The sequence below is a fragment of the Aquila chrysaetos genome, chromosome 24 (assembly GCF_900496995.4).
Source record: "Aquila chrysaetos chrysaetos chromosome 24, bAquChr1.4, whole genome shotgun sequence".
Lineage (NCBI taxonomy): Eukaryota > Metazoa > Chordata > Aves > Accipitriformes > Accipitridae > Aquila > Aquila chrysaetos.
The window spans coordinates 11,728,926-11,752,733 of NC_044027.1; the positions used below are offsets into that span (position 1 = coordinate 11,728,926).

The 23,808-nt window shown below is 55.8% G+C and overlaps 1 protein-coding gene across 3 annotated transcripts in view; it reads right to left on the minus strand.

Annotated features, from left to right (window-relative positions):
- The window catches only part of ASTN2 (astrotactin 2), a 362,574-nt gene that overhangs the window by 133,625 nt on the left and 205,141 nt on the right, over positions 1-23,808 (minus strand). For all 3 annotated transcript variants that reach the window (XM_029999952.1, XM_029999953.1, XM_029999955.2), the window contains exons 12-13: positions 21,133-21,299; positions 18,950-19,138 (exon numbers count right to left, since the gene is read on the minus strand). In XM_029999952.1, coding sequence (XP_029855812.1) covers positions 18,950-19,138; positions 21,133-21,299 — 356 coding nt within the window. The remainder of the gene's footprint in view (positions 1-18,949; positions 19,139-21,132; positions 21,300-23,808) is intronic.

The following is a 23,808-nucleotide window of genomic DNA, read 5'->3' on the forward strand; positions in this document are numbered from 1 at the left end:
GGCAGCGGAGCAAAAAAAAGGGACGTTCCTGCAAAATCAGGTCAGCCCCACAAGCTGGGGGGAGGCTCAGGCTGGCACCGCCTGCCCCAGCTGCATTTTTCTGAATAGATTTTCCTTCAAACAGCTGCTGGTTTCACTCCTCTTTCACCTCTTTTACTCCTGCGGTTTTACCCCCGCAGCCCATTCCTGGGGGGGATGCTCCATCATCCCATGATCATCTAGCAAGTGGGGACACCTTGGCCACCTCCAAGGGTCCCTCTGCGGTGAAGATGCCAGGCTGGTGGAGCACTTCCCTGGGGCCTCCTGCTGGTCCAGGGCCAGGATACGGCCAGTGCAACCTGTACCGGTGGCGAGCACGAAGCCATAGACCCGTGCAACCAGCCTGGGGATGCTCCCGATCCCGAGGCGGGTGAGGAGCAGCGGGACGAGCAGCTGCAGGAGGGGACGCACGAGTGGTGCCAAGGATGGCTGCGCAGGCAGCCCTGCCAGCAGGCAGCAGGCAGCAGCCTGCCTTCACGCTGCACCCCTTTCTCAAAGCTGCCGGCACCTGATTGCGTCTCAGGAGCTTCACTTTAGGCACTGCTGGCGAAAAAGTGATTTATTTGTCTGAGGGGAAAAGCCTCTCGCTCACACATGTGCTCACAAATCTCCTATTGATCACGCTGGGCACGGGATCCCCGTGGTAGAGCGGTGCTTTGCTGTTCTGAGCCCTTTGCGGTCTTAGCGATGCAAATGGGGAACTGCAATTACTGCTGGAGCCAGGAGCTGTGTGGGTGGTGGTAAGCAGGGGCTGCAAAATGAGTCAAGTCGGTAGGGAACACGGGAAGGAGCGTGTCGGTGTCTGCTGCTCTGCCTCAGCAGAAAAGGGAGAAAAGCATCAGCGAGCGCTACCAAATCCCAAAGCCCCGGAGGAGCGCAATGCCGCACCGGGAAAGCGGGATACGGCTGTGCCGATCCTGCCTGCCACCCCGGAGCACAGGGACCGTCCCCTCCCTGATGGGTCAGCCCCGCACCCTGCACCCCAGGGCGAGCCAAGGGACGAGTGGGTCACACCAGCGGCCTGCCCAGCCCCGCATCCCACCTCCGAGAGGACCAAGAGGGGATGCCCAGGAGGACAATGACACTGGCTGGTGGCACGCACCGCCTTGCACGAGGGGACAGACCTAGCGGTGCCAGAAAAGCTTAGCCCCAGGGGACAGAAACACGTGGCTCGGCAGACACCAGAAGGCTGTGTTAACCCGGTGCCCTGCACCAGAGCAGGGGGCTGAGAAGATGCAAAGAAGCAGCATCCCCTTTTCTCCCCATGCAAACCCACCGAGACCATCTCACCAACACCCGCCTGTGCCGTGAGCCCGCAGACCGGCTGTCCCTGGGCATGAGCTCGGCGCACATCGGTGGCAGGACAGCCCCCGGGGGCTGGTGGTCCATGCACGGGCAGCTAAGGAGGGAGAAGCTGGAGGAGATGCACAGCAGTGCAAGGGGAACGCGCATGCAGCAGCTGCTGCTCAGAGCTGACGCCTCTATGAAAAGGTATTTACTGAAAAGCCATGCTCTGCGGTGCCGCTTGCTGTAACGCCGTTTGCTTTAACTGCTCCGCAGTCGAAAGGTTGAGGAAAAACAAGGGCCAAGTGCGAGTCAAGGCGTGGACGTACACACCGGCACGTGTCCACAACGTGCCCCCGTAATGGGAGGCAGCAGCGGTACAAGGCAGGAGTTCAGGAGCACTTTGGTGATGGATTTTTGCTACCAAACTCTTCCTGCATCTCCTCCCTCCCTCCCCGCCTCCAGCCCCCCGCTCCCTGCCACCCCAAAGCAGGGATGAGCCGAAGCCACGCAAGGGGAAGCACCCACTGGGCGCGGGGTCCAGGCACGGCACAACCCCCTTGCCGAGTCCTGCCAGCCCCCACCACGCCGAGCCCCCGCGGCGTCTGCGGGCAGAGGAAGGCAAACCGGGAGGGCAGACGATGGGGACACCCAAACCCGGCTTGTGCCAGGTGGCTGCTGCCCGCAGCGTGCCCGGCTGGCACGGCGGGCGGTGTGCTGCGGAGCCATAGCCGGCAGAGGGCTGCAGCTCCTCTTCCACTGCGCCTTATTAATAACCCTGCCGCTCGCAGCCCTGCTCACCGTAGAGGCACAAAAAAGAGTTTTTGCCAGGCTTTTGTGCTCTCTGGAAGCTCTGATCAAAGCCGTCGGGCTCTGCGCGAGGGGCAGGGACACAGACGAGGGGGGAGATGTGACAGAATCCCTGTGCATGTGCAGCCACATGTGCCTCCATCTGGGGCACGGCCGAGCCACCGGCACCTCCGCACGGGTTCACACCTGGGGGGCCATGCTGTTTGCAAGAGGCACGGCAGTGCTTTCCTGACCTCACGGTTCCTGCCAGCCGTGGAGCCAGGTTTATTCCGATGGGATCAGGAGAGAGCCCAGTAAACCCGCCTGCTCCCAGCACCTGCTAGCCCCACAACATGTCTCTCGTTCCGCCCCGCAGCATCTCCCCGATGCTCACGGAGCAGATGCCCAATACTTGCAGGAGCAGCGAGCACGCCGCTCTCTCCAGCACGATGCACACCGAATCCGCTCGTCGACTTGCAGTGCTCTCCTGGAAGGGAGCTGCCCATCTCTTGGGGCATTTTGCAGGTACTGAGTCATTATACAAGGAAATGCTGTTTCTCCCTCACAGCCCCAGTCCCCAGCAGCATCCGACCCTGAGTACGTCCCCGCCTTGAGAGGGAGCTGACTTCCAGACAAACAAGTCTTGATGCTGGGAAAGGTCAAATGGCCAAAGGCTTTACTGAGCTCTCGTACTGGCAGGGCGGGCTGAGGAGGAAGGCAGTCGACTGGATTGAACCGAGTTGAAAATCCTGGCTTTGATGGACACTTTGTGTAACCTTGGCCAAGTCATAAAATGTACCCGTTGCCTCCAGTGACACAGATAACAGACAGGAGCTCCCTCCGTCTCGGGGTGCTGGTGGGGTAAAGGCAATTAGTGGCTGCTCAGGTACCAGGAGGAGGGCTCAGGCAGTGACAGCCCACTGTGCCAGTGTCCTCCTGTCCTTCTGAAACTTGGCACACAAACTAGAGGTGTTTTCGGGGAATCTGACCTTAAATGATACACCCAAGGTCATGCAATATATCCATGGCACAGTGCAGCATAGGGCTGCATTGCTGTGCTCTGCAGTGCTGGCATCATCTCACACAGCTGATGGGAAGCATCCAAAAGGACCAGCATCCCACAGCATCCCTGAGCGAATGGGGGTTTTTGGGGGAGCAGGAGAGCCCGATGCAGGCACTGGGGAGCAGCTGGAGCGCTGTGGTCCACCTGCATGGGGCCACGGCCGCCGGGTCCTGGTCCATGCCATGATTCTGCTGAGCTCTGGGGCACCTCGTCCCCTTGTCAAGGTACTGAAAGCTAGGGCCAAGCTCACAGTGGGATTTTGGCCCACAGTAGTGAAAGATCAGCTGGTGACTCACATTCATTTCATTTTTCTGTTAGCAACACCGTTGGGTGAAGGAGCAGCTTCTCCTCCTTGGCTCAGCCGGCTGTGGCTTCCTTCCTTTGCACTTCGCTCCCAAAGGAAACAGCCTCGAGGCTGGATGCTGCCCACTGACCCTTTCAGAGACCCTCCTTGCTACTGGACAACTCCCACTGCAAATCCAAGCATCAACTGGCTTGGGGCTTCCTGTCTCCATCCACCACTGGCAGCTGACGCACACCCTGCATCGCAGCAACCGGGCAAATATATTCATGAAGGGGTAAAAAAAAAAAAAATATAAAATGACCCCACAAGTGATTAGCTGATGCCCTGAAGCGTGAGATTTAATTACCCTTATCTGAGCCGGCGCAGCTACAAATGTTAATCACATTATCATCCAGCATGCTTATGTTCAGCAAAGTGACTATGTGAGGACTGCGCTTTCTGCTATGCAAGTCTGAAAGGACGCCTTCTCTGGCAAGAATAATTTATTAATCTTACTTCTTTCTGTCCTACAATGGCTTGGGGGAGAACAAGATGGATTTGAGGTTATTTAGTGCCAGCTTTTGACCCAACTTTTCTTTGGAGGAGCTTTCCTGCTGCGGTGGCTGCAAGCTCACAAGAGCCCAGCCTGCATCTGGCATGGGGACATTCAGAAATAGCTTCTTTTTAGCTTGTCGTCACCAAAAAAAAATTGATCTAGAGTCACTGGGAGACAGAAAAGAGGGTGTCCTGTTTCCACAGCCACTTTGGAGAAGGTAAGCATGCCGTAAATCTCCCCCCACGTGTCTCCATGACCTCAGGCACCGGTGAATTATAAAGGCTTAATGAAAACCCTCTGAAGTAGCTGTTACTTACTCCAAATTTACTGGTCATTAATTTTAGTGAGGCCCCACTCATGTATAATGAGGCAGGATAAAGAGGAGAGACCGGTCAGGTTTTGCCAGGCCCTGGAGCCCCCTCCAGCTCCCCAACTTTCAGCCCTAACCACAGTTTGCAACGATGTGTGGCTGGACTGGGCTGCGGGAAGAGAGGAGAGCACCAACCCAGAGCTGCCCGTGCCCCCAAATCCCTCTGGTGTGGCCACAGCCATCACCCCATCCCTCCACCGGCCCCGATGCTGCAGACGAGACCTGTCCCCCCGCTGCCAGTCCCTCCCTGCCGCATCCCCAACGTGCCCCACTTCAGTGCCAGCAATAAACAGCCTGACAATATTCAATAGCTGCCTTCCCCCCTCGGTTCAGGGAGAATTAGCATTTAAATTGAGGTGTTTCGGGGAGGTAAATCACGCCAGCGCTGGGGCAGCAGTGCCTGCGGGCACGCACGGTGCTCCTCGGGGCTGGCGCAATGTGCCTGTGTGCGTGGTGCTCAGCACCATCCCCTCCACGCACCCTCGGACCGAGCCCCAAAACCCTCTGTGGGGCTGGGAGCGACTGGGAACCCCCTTCCCGCGCTCCCCGCTCCACTCCTCCCGCGGGGCTGGGGCTGCGTGGCGGTGAAGTCACCTGCTCTGTAATGGGGAGGTGTTGAAAAGGGCTCAGCCAACGCCGGCGAAACGCCGTGGGCTCCGTCTCGGCGGCTCTTTGATCCCCGCACTGGAATACTAATCGCGGCGCCACGCCGGCACTGCTGCGGGAGGCCCTCGGTGGCGTCACCGGGGCTCCTCGTCCCTCCTCGTGCTCTATTTGGGGACACCAAAGCGTGGGAGGGGGACAGCGAGAGCCGTGGGACCGGGAAAAGGGTGGTGGCTATCACCAGGGACTGTGGATGGGAGCAGGAGCTGCAAACCCCACTAGTGCCCGTGCCACCGGGGCGTAGTGCCGTGCAGGGACCCCAGCCGTGGCACAGTGATGGTGACAGCCAGCAAATGACAACTGGACATGGGACTTTAAGACCTGGGAGTGACAGTGTCACAGCAGTGACAGCCGGACAGAAGGACACGGGCGGTGGGAGCAGCGCTGCTGCCCGGAGCCAGCAGAGGCAGGGAAGGGGATTCCTTCCCAGTGAATAGTTTATTCACTGTGAAACAGGAATTCAGTTGACCCAAAGGTATTTGTCAACTCTGCTTGAACCTGTTGCAGAATCTGAGCAGAGATTTTTAAGGTTGTTGTTTCTTTTAAGTACAGACTAGATGGAGGAAGACGAATAGTTGCTACCACCATGCTTCCACTACCTCCGTGCCTCCTGGGGGGGGTCCTGCGCCTCCCTGATAGCTAAAGGCAAGTCTCAACGCAGACTGCGACCGGTTTCCTATTCTCCATTAGCACACCAGAACATCAAACTCATTTCACGGTAATCCAAAGCATGCCGCTGCTGGTGTTCTACTTCAGCTGTCGAACCAATAACTCGACCCTCCACACCGCTCATGCCCGAGCCCAAGTCAGCAGCAGGAACCCCCCTCCGGCACCCCGGGAGTCGCGTGCCTGTGTCCATCAGCATCATGCTCTGCCAACACTGGACCATTCCAACCTGATTTTCCTACGGATCATCTCCAAACATCCCCCCCAAACACTAAAGTCCTCCTCCGGTCCACACAGCCCTGGCGATGCCACCAAGCACCCAGGGAAACTCAGCCAGCGGTGTCCACCACCATGGCACCGATGGTGAACATGATATTCACCATCACAGAGAAAAAGTGCATCCTCTCCTGCAGCCATTTCTCAAGGAAACACACAGGAATCTGCTTTGAGACGGGGAGAGGAAGAAGCCGTGAGGGACAGGAGCAGACATCTCCCTCCTGCACCCAGCGAGCCCCAGAGCAGGCAGCCGGTGGGGGGACGTGCTGCTGGAGGAGGTCCACCACCAGCACGTGGCTCTGGCCAGCAAAAGCAACACAGCTCAGGTGGAGCGCCCGTGGCCATGTGGAGGGACCCCAAGAGGCTCCCCGGCCTCTCCCAGCTGCTGGATCTCACGATGCCGGGTCCTGGTGACATCTTCAGTGCCCATTTATCACCCTTTATTGTCCTTCCCATCCCGCTCCCCATTATACAGCTATTTATTTGTTCCAGTAAAGCATGTCTCCTGTGGGTGAAATCCTGCGGTAGGCTGTGGATCTTTCTTCCTCCGGAGTGCCTGTTGGGAACAGGCTGAAACGGAGTGCCGAGTAAAAACAAATTTGGAAAGTTACGGTTCCCACAGCAACGCCTGGCGCCTGTGCAGCAGGCAGAGCGCAGGCACGCAGAGCTGGATTTATGCCTTAATTACAGAGTCGGGGCTGCAAGAGGAATCCCATGTGAAGCTCTAGTTTTCAGCCCCTTACAGAACTTTGCAAATATATGGATTATTCCCTTTGGGATTGAAATTTCCCATGCTTAAGCTAAGCTTAAATGTGATTTTCTGCAAGAAGTTTTAAGAAAACTCAAAAAACCCCATGTTTGAGTGAAAGAGTGAAGGAAAAAAAAGCGGACACGCCCGTGGCTGGAGAAAGAGAAAAGAGTGGCAACCTGTCTCTTGTTTGCCTGTAACTCTAGCACAAGTTGCTCCTGGAAGCCCACACTTGCAGAGAGTGAAACCCGAGGGAGGCCAGTGCATATGAGCTGGGAGACATGACTTGGCACAGAGGCTGCCATCATTAACATTCAAACCTGGGGAAGATCTCTTAGCTGCATCAGGATCAGAACCCAAAATAGTCCACCGACAGTCTCTTCCCTCTGACGGAGCAGGCTCCAAGCTCTTTGCATTTACTGCTGGAGATCTCCTCATTTGCTGGACTGCTTGCTTGGAAAAGCAGCAAGGAAGCTGATGAAATACAACCCAGCATATGTCTGACCCAACACTTTCCATCTTTAAGTTGCTAACTCCTTCCTACTGTCCTGCTCATGTCACCTAGGTGCATCACATCACTTAGGTGCATCGTGTCACAGGTGCCTCATCACCCAGAACAAGCCGTTCCACACACACCTCTGCTCCTCTCCTCCTTCTGCAGGGGCAAAGCAAACGAGCAAGTAGCCAAAGCCTTTCTCCCTGCGTGGCTCTGCACCAAGTGTTCGGCTGATCTCACCAGCGAGATAGGCAGTGGCTCCACCACTGCCTGCATCTGGCTGGGTTTTGGCCTCAACAGCCTTATCCTGAGCCTGCAACCCAGTGGCAGGGCCAGGAGGACACATCTGAGCCGTGTGCCATCCCTCCTTGACTGGAAGGTCTGGGAAATGCCCAACAGCTGATGCGGCTGATGAGAAATCTACTCATTTGCAAAGGGCTGGCGCTGCTTGGCGTCTGCCAGGAGGGTCCGTGCCTTGCTCCATGTATCTGCTCTTCAATGTGTCTCCCTCCATTAGCTTCGCCATCGCTGACGACCAAAGGGTCTGACCTTGTCGGCTTCCATAAGCTCAGCAACTTTCAGCCTTTTAACGATTTGGATGGAGAAGACAGACAGACCTCCTGGAGCAGCTCACGGAGCTTCTGCCCACCAGGTTGTGGCCACTGCAAGGTGATCTGGGGATGGTTTCTCTATGGGGACAGTTTTTCTGAGCCTGAGCAACCCAGAGCCAGGCTGGACACCTCCTCTGAATGATTATTTCAGTGATGAGCTGGGCCAAGGCTGTGGGTCCTCTTGCGCGGGTTGTTTGGGTGCTATTTGCAATCATTTCCCGAGTGTTGCTCAAGCAGCTCCGTGCCTGGCGCTTTCATTATTATTATTTCTGACAAGGCAACAAATGCAAAACTCCCACTGGCTGCAGAGGAGCCAGGACTACCCGCTGGGACTTCCCAAGGAACTGGCGCGAGGCTGGTGCCTGACTTGCATCCAGCTCCTATGGGATTTGGGCACGGTGACCTGAAGGCAGTGGCCTCTCTGCACACCAGCAGCCCCTCACACCAGCAGCTCTTCCAGGGAAACCCACCCCCCCAGCTGCAATGCCCTGGAAAGCACAAGCACTGCCTTTTAAATAATATTTGCCTTTCTAACGTAAATGCAGACCCAGCTCTCTGCTCAGCACACATATCCGTTCTCTTTAACAATTTGGGATCTTAAGCATTTTTTTTTCCCTCCTAAGCTTCGTCGTTAACCTTTAAGATGAAGATAAGGCATAAGAGTTTGGAAAGGAATCAGGAGGGACCTTGGAAATGAGCCAGGAGCAGTGTTAATACTGGGCTGCACATCATATCTCTTCGGTTCTTCTTTCCCCCCAGGGTGATTCGGACTGCTCTTGACTACCACCATGGTATTACAAACTCTAATGAGGTTTGGAAAATAAGAAACCCACTGCAGCGTGGGAGAAACTAATAGAAATTGTTTTGTCTTCTCTCTATTAGTCATTAGAAGCAGAGGAAAAACAGCCACAGGCAGTGGCAGGGCTGCAATATCACCACACATTTCATATGCTGGCACTCCGACAAAGTCATTTCAATGCAGTTAATGCTCCCGCTTCCCCTCCGCACAAGGCCTGCTGTACGCCAGCATGGGTTCCAGCTGCAACAGCATCCCTGTGCCAGGATCGACCGAGCCCGGGGTGACCCCAGTGGTGCCCGGTGCCCGCCCAAGGTGCCCATGCAGGATGCTTGGCCAGCCCTCGGCTCTGCCCAGCAGCAAATCCGCCAGCATGGACCATCGCAGCCGCTCCGCAGCGAGATGCTGTGCAGAGCCTGGTGTCCCCCAGGGGCCAGGGACAGGCAGGGAAGGCGAAGGCAGCACACAGGCAGGGCAGCGCTTGGGGATGCATCCGTAAGCGGCAGCTCCCTGGTGCTGTCAGGCAGCCGGAGCATATGGTGAATTAGCTGGGATTTGTGACTGCATCTGCAAAGACGCGTTTGTGTGTGCAAAGTTAATTACGGAAGCCAAGAAGCGATGCGCACGGCGAGCCGGGGCACCTGCAGCAAACTCACCCCTTGCCATCCTCCCAGGGAAAGGCAGATGCTGAGAGCCAAGCTCTGCTCCAGGGTTCTGCAAGGTGCCTTGGAGCACCTTTTCCACTTTGCTTCCGTCCTCCCACGTCGTGGGCCGTCACACCTGGGCTGCACGGCTGCCTGATGACAAGTGGCAGTGCCATCACACCTTCCAGATGTTTGCCTGCTGCCCACGGGTACGGGCACAGCTGGTGAGTGGCACCATTCCCCGAAAAGCCAGGGCGCAGGCACGCAGGCTGCTCTGCTTGCACCAGGCTCCTTTGGCCTGTGCTGGGGAAGAAATGAACTGGCACAAACATCCCGAGCTTTCATCTCAAGAAAATGGTTATTGAAGTCAACAGCCCATGGGAGAGACCTTCCCACCCGGCTGCAATCTGTCTGCATGACAGCAAAGGCGCATCGCTGGGGGATAGGCAGGAGGGCAAGCGATGCTGGGTCAGTCCCCACCGCCTGCTCCTGCATTCCTCTGCACTGTGCCACGGCTCCAGCATCCAAGCCAGGTCACCGCTGCCCAGGAACCGGGAATGGTGGAAGATTTAGGAGATCTCCTGGGTTATCCCATGCGCCCTATGGGTAGGATGCGGCAGGGGATGGGAGGGCTCCCGGTATAGCTTGTCCACCACCTTTGGTGGACAGTGGGTTCAACTGATGGGGCCCAAGCCCAAACCTAGCACTTGCCTTCAGGTTTACGCAGTCACGAGTTACACTGCAACACGCAGAAGGGCAAATCCTCCATCTCTGGAGAGATCACTTGTGACGGGAAAGAGCAAGACAAGATTTTCTGCTGCACCGAGGACTGCATCCAAGCCCTGCTGCTAACTCGGAAGCAGGTATGGCTCGACAGCTGGCATAGCTGCGGAGCGCTCAGATATCCCCATGATGGTGCCTGCTCGGGACTGCATTGCCTGGAGCAAGGATTCACATTGCTAAGTCAATGTCAAGACAATTTAGTCCTTGGATGGGGAATCTCCATTGACCAACGCTGGCACTAGCGAGGAAGAGCAGTGATGGGCTTGCAAGTGTCAGCCTTGTCCCCGGAGCTGCCACTGGAGCGGTGTTCGTGGTGCAAGCCTCACAAACCCATGGCCTGTGCTAATGGTGACCACCAAAGAAGTGCCCATAGCATGATGGAAAAACCCTGCTAACACAGCTTCAAGTCAGGTGACTACAATTTACCGCCTCAGACCCTCCTGCCTCACTCTGTTCTTTCTTTTCAGCTGAACATAACTCTTATTTTCATGTGTCCCGAGTGGGTGCAGAGCCCCCCTGCCCCAGGCACCCCACGTCACATGAGGAAAGAAGGAGAAGCAATTCCTCTCTGCAAGCCTGTACACCACTGCAAGGCTATAAAGCCAGTAAGGACCCCCTGGGATGAAAGGTACTCTATAAATCTGAGCTATTATTATTATAAAACCAATCTCCACCGCATCTCTTAATAATGCAGATTAACTATGCAATAACACCAGCTATAATTAGTATCGTAAAAGTCAGAGATGGGAAAGGCTAGCAGGTCAGCGAGTCCATCCCACGGACTGCTCCCCACAGTGTGGGGGAAGGAGGAAACCTCCCGGGTGCCCTGGGAGCTCAGAGAAGCCAAGGCAGATTTGGCAGTACTTGGCACCACGAAGGGAACGGTGACAAGGAGGGGATGGGACACAAATCACAGCACCTCTGCCAAACCCAGGAGGGGAACAGAGCCCCGCTCTCGTTCTGCAAGTGCCTGACGCCAACCTCCAGTCTCTCCTCTCCTGTGTGGGTCCATGTCCCCTCTCTCGAGCCTTTCTCCTTTCCTCATGCTCAGGACTCGAGACAAGGGAGTCACCATCAGCTTTTCACAGGGTGGACCCTGAAGACCCCACTGAGCCCTCTGACAGCTGTGTGGGGGAACGTGGGTGTCCCCTGAGGGCCACAGGCTGATGACAGCAGGGCAGGCTCCTTGCAGGAGGAGCCCGCGTCCCAGCCCAGCTCCCCAAGGGACAAGCATTCCCCCAGACCCTTCACCTCCCGTCCCACGAGAAGCTCCCAGCCCCAGGGCTAGGAGACGTGACCTTCCCATACACACACACAGAGCATTCCAGCAGCATTCCTGGACTGGGATCCCACTGCCTGCTCCCATCCTGCCCAGGGATCAGCCGTCCTCCTCACTGGTTGACCAACCCAGCTAACACACGCAGCCTTCCTCCACCTCCCGCTCCCAGAAACCCCGTCACACTCCTCGCCTCCACGGTGTGCCCGCACGGCCCAGGCACCTTCTCCCCTGCCGTCCCCGCTGGCACGGCAGCGCTGGCGGTGGGAAGGGCAGGAGGGAGGGCTCCCTGCCTGGGCGCAGCGCTGCTCTGCCCAATTAGCACTGCTGGGTGACAGGCTCTGTTTGCGCTGCGTGATTAGCTGTGGAAATGCAAATCCGAACTTCCTCCGCCGCAGCAGCTAACAAGATAATGAATATTTTCATCAGCTGCAGAGAATACAAACATCTGAGCAGACACAAATGCGCTTCCAGGGCTGGGGGGAAGCGGGGAGCAGGGGTGCAGGGTGGGGGAGAAGCTCCCCGGCATCCCTCGCTGTGGGGGCAGCAGCCCTGCTGCCGGGGAAAGGAAAGCTCTGCCACCGCCGGCTGGTCCCTGAGCCCAGCAAAAGCCCGTGGGTGACACTCCATCGGCTTTGGTGGGTGCTGGTACCATCTCCAACACAGCTCCTTGGCTCTGGACTGCGCCTGTGTCTGCGAGAGCGGGTTTGGGGTACACACCCGTGGTACCCGCATCTCCCAGGGCACCGTGAGAGCTCTGCCCCCTCACTGCCCATCTCTGCGGCCTGAGCTCCCCTTTGAAACATCAACTCGCCAATTTGGATGGCTGAAAAGCCTGTTTTCGGGGCACGGACCGAGGTGAAAGCTGCTTGGCTTTTCCGTGGCCTCATGATAGAAGTGGGAAGTTCGGTTGCGTTTTTTAACACCCACCTATTTTTTTGTACCGGCACGTTTTCACACACTGCCTGGCACTGCTGGGGCTCAGCAGGGGCTGAGGAAGGAGCCCAAGCCCCAGGTCATGGATGTGCGATTGGTTTTGGGCTCCGGCTGCACCCTCCACCCTGGCCATCCCTCCTCCTCCGCAGGGCTCAGGCATACACTGGGAGCGGCAATGGCCAAACAGCAGAGACCGACCCTGTGCGAGGTCATCCCGCTGCCTGCACAGACTGGAATGAAATGGAGCAGCTCAGGGGCGCAGCTGGAGCAGTGACAGGGCAGGAGGAGCAGGAGGCGGCTGCAACAGCTGTACCCGCGCTCGCCAAGGATGTGCTGGCCCAATCCTTAAATCCTACCCACACAGGGCGCAGAACGAGTCTGAAAACCTCTGGTACTTAAAATACCTCTATTACTAACACCTCAATCAGTATATTTTAAAAAACATCTCTTCTGCCCTGGACCCCTGCATTGTCTTTAGGATATCGCTGGCGCTGGACTTGCTTTTGTTTTGCTAGAAGAAGAAAAAAATGCTACCAATCCAGAGCAAAAGCACGTGGCTGCAGACTGTTGGAAATACCAGCTCAAAGCCACACAATCTGTTCTCCTTCTCGGTGGGATGCTAACTTTGAAACGGAGCAGGGCTGATGCATGCAGGATGTAATAGTAACCTAACTGACGGAGTGCTGTGCTAATTGCATTAGTCATTTATACCCTGGATTGATAAAATCTCAATGCTTAGCCTGGCCAGTGAAAATGTGCTCAAAATACATGGTGTATGTCTAAGTGCAACCTGTTGTGGCTCTGAAAAGGGCTGGATGGACTCAAGAAAGCAGCCAGGATGTCCCCGAGGCTAGGTTGAGAGGTGGAAAAAATGGGATTGAGGAAAACCGGCTCAGATGGGGGCCCTTTGGGGGCTGCAACGCCACTGCGTGTGGCACGGCAACAAGCGGGCACCAGGACATCTCTGCTCTGCAGGCAGCATCCCCGGCTGGGAGCCGGCAGTGCTCCTGCACGGCACGTACTGGGAGCGGGGCAGAGCGCGGGGCAGAACGCGGAGCATCACATCCCACAACAGCTCCACAGAGCTGCTAAACTGCTAACAACCCCCTTGCCTGCTACTGAGGACCAAGGCCTGAGGCATTAGCCTGGCTTGGAAAGACATCATTGCTTCCAACTAGTATGTCTGAGGCTTCAGAGTTGTGAACAGGTAATAGAATTGCAGCAACAAATAATAAAAAGAGGAATGAAATGGAAGGCAGCCACTGGAAAAGAGATCCATCCGTTATCCCGGCCTGAAGGGTAATAGGTAAACAAGGCATTGGGGTACCGGCTGGCGCCGAGCTCACCGGCACAGGAATAATAAACAGCACAATTATAACTTCTGTGCTCGGAGGTTTCAAAGAGAGGGAAAAAAATATGAAAAAATCAATAGCGTTAATTTAACTAGTTACAGACGTTACATTTGTGATGCCGCGGGGGAGGCAGGACGTCCGAGCCGGGGCTGACCTGCGAGCTCCGAGCCGGGCGGCACCAGTGAAGCCCCCCCGGCCTCCCGCACCCTGACGCGATGCTGCTGACCCGGCTGAGCACCCATCCTGGGCCCTGGCGGCACCCACGGCTGGGGGGGGCACCGGGTACGGCGATGGGGTGGGGACGTTCCCCAAAGCAGCCCCCCAGCGGGGATGGCGCCGAGCTGTCAGCTCGCCCCGCCGCCGCCGCGCCGGTTTATTAAGGGCTGAGAAGCAGTGAGGGGAAGGAGTGACAGATTTAAAATTAACTTGCCAAACTCCCCATCAATATTATGACAATTTCTCGCATCGGTTCAGCGACCCGGCGCGCCGCCTGACAGCATTAACGTAGCTGTGTGGAGGCAGAGCCGGCTGCCGGGCTGGCAGCGCTCGGGGCGAGCGGGTGCCCGTCCCTCCCCGCGGCACCCTGGCCTCCTCGGTGCTGTGCTCGGCAGCACTGACCGGCGCTCAGCACCACCTCCAACCTGCCCTTTCCCTTCCCCAAGGCTGTAAAGCAGCAGCAGCCCTGTTTTACAGGCGGGGATGCGAGGAACAGCATCCTCCAAGGACCGACTTGCAGAGGGAAGGGGGCTTCCAATTTGCAGGAAGGTGCTCGGCACGGCACGGCAGCCCTGCATCCTCCGGAGCCATCCTCCCTGGTTATAGAGGGGGAAAACCCTCAGTGCCTAGCAGGTTCTTTGCAGTGAGGGAGTGCCGACACAAATCCTCTCCTCCCTCCAGCCACCGAACCATTTTGGCTGCCTATCTGCCCCCCAACACCCAGAAACTCCCCGGACTTGCTGCACCTCTGCTGGGGGGGGGAATCAAATGGGGGCTGCGTGGGTGAGTGAGGTGCTCCCCGTGTCTTGGGGCTATGCCAAGCCGGAGCAAAAGCCGGGATGAGAGGCAGAGCCAGAGGTAGGGATGGGAAGGGACCCCGGTTAGGGCAGACGGCTGCTCCCCAGGGAGTGTTCTGCCGCGCGTTGCTCTGACATCCTGTTTGCCGTGCGGTAATAATCCAGCGAGTAAAGCTGGCTCCACGGGTAGTAATTTGGGTTTTCTCCATATTAATGGCATAAAAGCAACAGTCTGAAACTGCAAACAGCTCTTAAACAAAAATCTCTATTCCCTCGTGGCAAAGAGACGGCAGAAAACAGATAAGGAATGAACAAACAACCCATTTGGAAAATAATCCCCCAGCGATTTGGGGACGGCGTGGAGTTTGGGCTCTGCCCCACCACAAGGCAACGGGGGAAAATCGCTCTAATCTAGTCTTTAGCGAGCTGGATCCACTGCTGAGCCTCCCGGCTAGACCGAGAAGTGTGACTGGAATAGATCAGCTCCAATCCCACCTATTTATTAACACCACACAGCATTTCGCCAAAAAGAAGAACCTTTTTTGAAAAAAAGAGAGGGATGCCCAGAAGGCGGCAGCTCTAAATGTGCTTTCGGCTCAACGGTGGAAGGAGTGAGGAGAAGGTTCTGGCGTGTGATGAAAGATCTCTCATCTGCCCCCCACCAAAACACCTGCAAGGGACCGCACAGGAGAAGCATCACCGGAGGAGCGCATTGATTTAAATCTTTGCAACAGCAGCAGCAGCAATGATGTGGCGCACTCCTCCAAGCAGGAGCCTTGACGCTGGCTTGTCCAACAGGTCAGTCGAGCACCCCAGCCACCACAGCGATAATTGGCGGTTATTAAGCCACCTCCATACTGAAAGAGCTGTCCACAGAGCTCCTAACTCATGATGGCTCGAGCTGAGCTGCAGGGATGCTGCGGTGCTCACGTCCTGCTGGGCTTGGCTTCACTGTTGCTGATGGATGGGGGAAGGGTCCTTGGCACCAGCACGAAGGGAGGTGCGAGCAGGGACAGGCTCTATGCAGCACAACGAGGTGTTACACCAGTGTTGGTGTATATATGGAGCACCCATAGTGCACACCAGTATGAAGCTGCCCCTCCCTGTTGCAGATACCTTCATCAGAGCAGCCAGTATTTGATTTCTCCACCCTTCCCTTGGGTGTTACCATCTCCTCAGTCATGCCACCGAAGTGTTTGGGTGCTGCCTGACCCCCTTGGATAAAATGATGCAGGTTAAAGGCAAAAACCAAAACCTGAAGCAGCACTGACTAGAACCACACGCTGGTCTCAGGTCTGGGACCTCCAAGCTGTGCAGCTCTCCCATTTCATTACCAGCCTGGCGTGCCGCATGCTCACATCAAACACCATCCTTACTCTGCATCGTAAAGGTACCCACTGCACATCCCCGTCCTCTCGAGCTGGCCAGACACAATAAAGCCATCGGTGCTACACGAACTCCATCCCGGAGCCGTGCCGAGCTGCGGCAGGGAGGACCCCGCAGCCATCAGAAGGGCAGAGACTAATCAGAGCTGCAGACCGTTAGATGGTAAAGAGACCACCCCAACTGCAACGGGATGGAAATACTGCTGTAACTGATAGGTGTTGCCCAGGCCAGGGTGTGTGAGATAGCTTTTCCCAGCACAAAGGCTTCCTCCCAACACCACGCTGACATGCCTGGCGGATTGAGAATATCCTATTTATTAAAGACACTGAAGATGCGGCGACATGGGAAGCAGACACCATTCAAAGGACTGTCACATCTGCATAGCTAAAGGATCCCAGCAGTTATAAATCCCTCTAAAATACTCAGCCCCTTGTTCTGATAGCAGGTTCTTGCTCCTACTTTGCAGAAACAGGCTTTTAATCCCTGGTATTAGGCAGCTTCCTGCTATGTTTCAAATGCACCAAATTAAGGGCTTCTTTAACAGCTGGTGTCTTAATGCTCAGAGAGGTTCTTGAATATCTATGAAAATCAGAGGCAAATTACATCTTTTAGTTAATAATTTCTTCTCCATTAACCTCCTTCTCTTCCCTCGTTAGGAGATGATGTAATGGTGCTTCTACGGTGTAACCCTCCGACATAGCGGGCAGCCTGGCCGCGGGGAAGGTACGCTGCGTGCGGGGAAGCGAGCCCTCCTCATCACTGCCTGGCGCTTTTGGAGCCAACATTCAAATGGGATAGGGTGGCCGTGCTGACCTTCCAGGCTGCCAAAAGCATTTCTGGAGCAAGACGTGCTGCCTCCCGCCCGGCTCCGAGCTCTGCCGAGCCAGCGCATCGCACGCTACAGCCTGCAACATGCGGGCATGCTTTGCAGGTTGCTCTTGTTTCAGACCTGCTTTTTCCTGCCCCTCACAGCTGTTAGACCCAGCACTAGTCCCACAGCCAACACCAGGCACCGAAAACCCTGTTTGTGATGGCAAGGTCGTGCAGAGCACTGGGTTCACACCACGCAGAACCCACTGGAAAAAGCTTCCCTTCGCTGCACGCACCCCAGCCATCACCCATGTGGTGCGGCAGGAGCGCTGCCAGACATGGGAAGGACAACAGATCACTAACAGCCCTTTTTTTTTTAACCTGAAAACCTGTCAACCAGAGCCCTAGGGAGCGCACTTTGGGCTCTGACCCCTGGAAGATGCAATCCTGAGCGCAAAGAGGCCGAGGGCAGCCCCAGCAGGAACCGCTCCTGGTCCAGCCTGGGACTGCCCAAACCCACCATCCCCAGGATGCCCTCAGACGGCATGACTTGGAGAAGCTACATCTCCCAGGATAAACCAGACCCGCAGACAACCATGTGTGCTTTCTGGCTCGAGTTTAGCCCTGAGGACAGATGTGTTTGCTTCCCGGCAGCAACAAAGCAGCCCTTAGACTCCAGCCCTGGCTGAGGCAGGGGAAGGATGGCTTTCCAACCCTCCAGCTTCACAGTGCAAGCAAAGGCCAGGCTACAGATGAGCTGGAGAGGAAATTAGAGCCTCTGCGAAAGGAGGTTTGGTGCATAGAGACTGACAGCACAAGCTGGGGCTGGACCTCGTTTGGGGGGAGCCCTCCCGGGTCTGGCATTTCCAGGAGATGGGCTTGGGGAGTTTTTGAAGCCCCCAGACCTGCGCAACCTGCCAGCTCGTGGAAAATTTCAGCTCTGCAGCCCTCGCTCTGCTTTGACGGACCCACTGACACCGGTAACGTGGGAGGGAGAGAAAGCAAAGAGGAGCCCACTGGGAAAATTGCATTCGTGTACTGTCAATTCTCACTTCCAGCAAAGGCTGCGGCTCTGCTGGCTCCAAGCACTCTGCTGGCTGTGGCTTTCTGAGCACCTTTTTGCTGGTGGAGCTCGTAATTCATCTGCCATCAAGAGCGCAAAAGGCCAGGGTTCCACGTGAATTCATAGCTAGGAAGGCTTTGCACTCAGCTAGGGAAAAAGCACCCAGAAAAACACCGTGGCCAGCAGTGATGAGCACCCACAGCTCCAGCTAAAATTGGAGGCAGCAATGAGGTCTCAGTGCCTTAACAGGAAAGAAACCCTCAGTGCACTGGCACATGCTGGGAGAGGAAGAGTTGTGTCTGGGTGGGATGTGGGCTGGATTCTCTCCTGACAGTACTCAGCGCTGCTGCTTTGAAACTCATACACCCGCCTTGGTTCACACCCGATCCAAATGCAGCTGCATTCAGTGAAACAAAGCAAAATAAATAAATCAACTGATTTTCCAGCCCTGAATTCAGCAGCTACCAGCAAGCTCTCCTCCATGAGCAATGCAAGGTGAAGATCTGGGCTGTTCAAACCCTGCTCTCCCCACCTGCATCTGACCCTTAGCACTGCTGATATACCCGGCATGCAGCTTGCAAGCACCCCCTGCTATCTGCTCCTTGCACTCTGGTGGGGTATTTACCTTCATGCTATACCCACAGTTCCTCCCAGTACTACAGCTGGGAGCACTGCATAAAACCAGCTCACATAGGTTGAAAACATGCCAAAGGGAACGCTCTTTCATTCTACGCGCAATTAAATGGCAGAACTCATTGTCGCAGGGTATCACAGAGATGAAAGACATCAGTGTTCAGAAAGAGATGAGGCAACACTACTGAGAAAAGCCTGTCGAAGGTGATTAAACACTCATCTGATGAGATACACACTGGCCCAGGAGGGTCCCATGCTGCTGCCTGCAGGAAGCATGAGCAAGTAGGAAAAGCATGGATGCTTGTTGTCTTCTTGCTCTTCCCCTAGTGAACGTGTCAGAGATGCTGGCTTTGCACCAACAGACCTTGGTCCCATCTCAACATCCCAAACCCAGGAGCAGAACCGGGCCATACCTGAAAGTCATCTGGAACACCTGCCCTTGGTTGACGTGCTGGCTCCTGTTGTTATAGCCGTGAAGCATCTCCCCAAAGAGGGTGTCGTTGAACTTGGCATCCGACTTCAGGCACTTGGGGCCCTCGCAGATGTCAGACAGCATCAGGCAGGACTTCCCATCCGGGGCCAGCTTGTACTCCTCCACGCACCTGTAAAGCACCGCAAGCTACGTCAGACGGGCCACCCCACGAGCCCTGCCACGGGACGGGTCTCTGCCGAGCCCACCCAAGCATCGTGAACACCTGTGGCGGCTGCCTGGGAAGGCGCAGAGGTCGCGGAGACCACATGCTCTGCGGCAGCTCGGTCGAGCGGCCAGTGAACGAGCGCTCGGCTCCCAACACCCATCCTCCCTGCAGCGGCACGACCCTGCCTGCCCGCGGCCACGCTCTCCTGCCTGCGAGCTGCCCCCGCGCTGCAGGGCAGAGCTGAGCCCGCTGCGCGTCCCCTGCTCGACCGTCGCCGACGGCCCCTGCCCGCCCGCTGCCCTCTGTCGCCGCCACGGTGCGGGCACAAACATTCCCCAGGCAAGAGCAAAGCGAAATCAGGCTCCTGCTCCCGTTTTCCACCCAGCAGTGCCCTCCTGCAAGGAAGCAGCTCCAGCGTGGCTGCTCCTTTGCTCCTTGGGCCCGCTTTCAAGCTTGTTGTGGGCAAGATGCACGTGCTCATCTTCAGCAGGCACTAAAGGAAACTGAGGCAGGCAGCAGGGATGTGCTTTAATGACAGACATGGGAGATATCAGTGGCATCTTTTGCACGTGCTCATCCTGCCTCCTGTCCTTCTCTTCTCCTTCCTCCAGCATTTTCCCCAGCATTGCAGCTCCAAACTGACAAAGAAACTTCCATTTCCCTGCCTGACCCTTCCTCCCTGCAGCCACAGCGCTCTGCTAAATCTGGGCTTGCTCCCCTCTCCCATTCCTCTACCGCGTTTTACTGCTGCAAGTGAAACTCCCACCCGTCTGTCACACTTTTCCTTGTCTGTTCCCGAAGCGCAGCTCTGCCTTGAAAAGGGATTATGAAAAAAAAAGGGAAACAGTCTTTGTCCTTGGGGATGGAAGACTGAAATGCAGATCCCCTGCATGGGTACAGATGGAGACCACATAATGTCCCAAGATTTTCTACACCCTCCCCAGAAAGGTTGCTGGTACCTATATGTATTTCCAACCCCTTTTGCAGGCACAGTGGAGGCAACATGCTCTCTCTTAGTGACTCAACCACTCTGTGCTGCTAAACAATAATAAAAAAAGGAGGCAGGGGGACCAACAAACCAGCAAAAAGGGATTAAAAAAGAGAAGCTTATGCGGGCAGAGGTCCCTGGGCTGCTCTTCCCTGGGGAACAGCCAGCAGCCAGGGCTGCATGAAGTCACTGCTGCACCTCCAGCATCGGGACTCGGTGGATGCTTCTCGGAGTGACTGCTAGGAATTTGCTCCCCCTCTCACTTGTGGGCATTTCCTTCCCAAAAGGGCTCCTTTTCCCCTCCTTCGCTCTAATCTTTCCCACAGAGATGTAAAGTAGACTCCTCGTGTGTCCGAGAGCGTGAACCAGCCAAGTGATACAATCTGCAGAGCCCCAGCGCCGGGGCAGGCGATGGGGCAATGGCTGGCTGGCTGCAGCTGTGCAGCATAAAGCCAGATAATCACTGAGCTCCTTTTAGAACATACTGCAGACGGGGAGATTTTCCTGAGAGAAAATGCTAAATTGTGTAGGATTATAGGATCCTGGCCAAAATCAGGGATGAAACTCTATTTTAAGAGAGGCACAAGGGAGGAAAAAAAAAAATTTAAAAAGTAGTATTTTTTAAACAAATCCTTCACCTTCCCCCTCCAACACGCAATGTACAATTTTTGGGTCCCTTCACGGTGAGTCACAGATCAAACTGTACCGTCACACAGTGGGGAAGAGGAGGAAGGTGCATCTGCTCACATTGCTCCCTGCACTCCCGTATGCTTTTGCCTGCAGGCAAACCAGGTGCCTCTATTCCCTGCTGGAAGTCGGTTCCATAAACAGCCTTTTTCTTGGGCACCCAGCTCCCTCACTGGGCACGCCAGTTTGGGGATGGGCGGCACAGGAGGGTTGGCAGGGATGGAAAAGGGCGCGGGTTCTCTATCTGCTAGCGGGAGATGCAGGAGCACTGGAGGGGACTCACCCGCAGAACATGAAGATGGTGCTGGACGAGGGGTCGTGGGGCAGAGGGAGGGTCTGCTGGAGACAGAGCTGCTCGCAGCCGCCATTGAAGCCATCGGAGCAGTCGATCCCTTTGGAGTAGTCGTAGCAACCAGTGCCATCCTTCATGGGTCGGAGGTCCTCGGGGCACTGCAGCAAGAGATGGGACGTGGTAAGGTCACCCATGGGTCCTCCTCTACCCTGGAGCCACAGCCCGGCGGGTGCTCTCCCAGGGCACAGCCCACCCAAGAGCCAGTGCTGCTGAACTCCGTCTACATCCAAAGGAGATGAATTTGTCCTGAGTGATGGATGGGGCAACCCCAAGGGCCTTGCATCACCTCGCGCAGCCTCTGGGGAAGGGACAAGGACCACAGGGCAAGGGCCCAGTCTGCTGCGAAAGCCTCGCTCCTCATTCTTTCTCCAGAGGAGGGTGAAATCCTTGAGGCAGCAAAAAAGCACAGTGATGAAGCCTCAAGCCAGCGTGGGGTGAACCGTGACAACCCGCTCTGTAACACGCTGGAGAAACCCTCTGCATTTGTTACCTCTTCCTCGGAGACGCAGAGATGTCCGGTGTGACCCAGAAAACGCATCTCAACAGCTGGGACCAACCCAGAAAACCATCTCAGCGCTTGGGAGAGACCCAGAAAATCATCTCAACCTAAAAAACATCTCAATCCCAAAAAACCATCTCAACCCATGCCAGGCAGGCCAGTGAACGTGGCCTTGGCATCATCTCTGAAAGCATCTCACTGCCTCCCGCGGGAGGAGGCAGCTGCGGGCAGGACCGGCCCGTGGCGGAGGCAGAACTTGGGGAGGACAGGATCACAGCCCAGGCCCACCAGAACAGTTTTCTGCAACTGAGGGAACAATGCCAATTCACACAAGCTGGGGATCTGGCTCCGGGTTTTAATTCCAGTTCCCCAGCTGGCTTTCCCTGTCCCAAAAGATAAAAGCCAGCAGGCAGCAAATGCCATCAATAAATTGTCACCCAGATTAAAGCACTCTTCTATTCCACTTGCGTTATTCATCCCTTTTCGCCAAACACGCACGCATACAAACAACAACAAAAAGGCCAGTCCTTGAAAAAATAAATAAATCTTGCCTAGGAGCAGCTCGCAATTAAAAATGCATTATGGAATTTCTTGAAGATGAGTTAGACTGGAGCTTGTACAGGTAGTGATGAAGGCAGGTTATAAATGGCCTCTGTCAAGCAGAAGAAAGGTTATAAAACCACTATACTTTGTGCTTAAAAAAGAAAATCAATTTTCCGTGTGAGGAAAATGCTGTACATATTAATAAAAGTTCAGGAGACCCTGAACCCCGTGGTTGCTGACACCGGCAGGGTCCCAACAGGAGATGGGCTGCTGAGCCTCGCTCACTCTTGGCCACTCAAGAAGCAAACTGTCCACAGGGGACATCAGAAAGATGCTTTAGGGAGTCCTGGCCCACTCCATTCGAGCGACGAGAAGTTTCTCTCCACCTCCTGGAAACGCTGTGTCATTTCCCTACGGCAGCAACGTCAAAGCTGCTTCTGCCCCACCTGCGGCAACGGCGATGTCTCAGGCATCCCCGTGCCTGACGTCCCTCAGACGTCTCGCTGGCTCCCGTGCCCTCAGCTCTGAAGCTCGGGTGGACCTTGCAAACCTCAGCACCTTCCTTGCAGGCACTGGATAAGGTGGGAAGGGGAGGGCGAAGGAAGGCTGAGAGGCACGAGGCTTTTCTAGCCAAAGGATGTTGGCACCAAAGGGCTCTGGAATAGGACGCTGCCCATCTCTGCAGAGCAGGCAGGGCACAGGCAGGGCACAGGCAGGGCCCCAGAGAGGCAGCTTGGGAAACAGTAGCCCTGCCTAGGCACGAAGCAGCAGAAGACATGGGAGCAGGAAGCTTTCTAGCTGCATATACACAATAAATATGAAGGAGGAGAGGACACTTAGAACAATCTGTGCTTTTCGCCACCGAGCTGCCTGGGAAACAGGATCAGGATAAGTGTGTTTGTGAATCTGCAGATATAACACTTATCTCCTGCGGTCTCCTCCACGTCTGCCGGCCCCACTGTAAGAATAAGAGCTGTGCAAATTGGCAGAAATGCATCTCCCTGGAGGACACGGAGGGCTGACTGCAAACAGCATCTTCCGCTCCACAGCACCGCATCCGCCTCTCTGCTGCTCTCCCCACGCCGACAGGGATGGGGAAGTCTGGGACTCTGCCCAATCCCCTCTGGAGCTCCCGAGGGACCTTCCAGGGTGCTGAAGGCAACTGGATGGGACCTTAAGTCAGCAGGAGCTACAGGATCACAGCCAGGGGATCAGTCACGGCTTTTCTGAGCTGTCACTTGGGACTCTCGCCCTGGCACTGATCTGTGTGCTGAGCTCAGCATCTTTCCCAGCCCACAGAGGAAGATGACGGCTCTTTCCCTGGGACTAGGTGAGTAGGTCACCAAAGCTGTCCCTCCCTTAGCCCCACTTTGCTCAAGGCCACCCTTGGGATATTCCTCCAGTTTCGGCTTTTAATCACTATGAAACGCGTTTCCTTTCTGTTTGTAATTATGCATCCTAATACACATTAATTATGGCAGACAAATAGCTCAGCCCAAAATTTGCAAAAGAAAGCACCCCCTCCCCTCCGCATCCGTCCCCGGCTCGGCGCGGAGCCGGCTCTC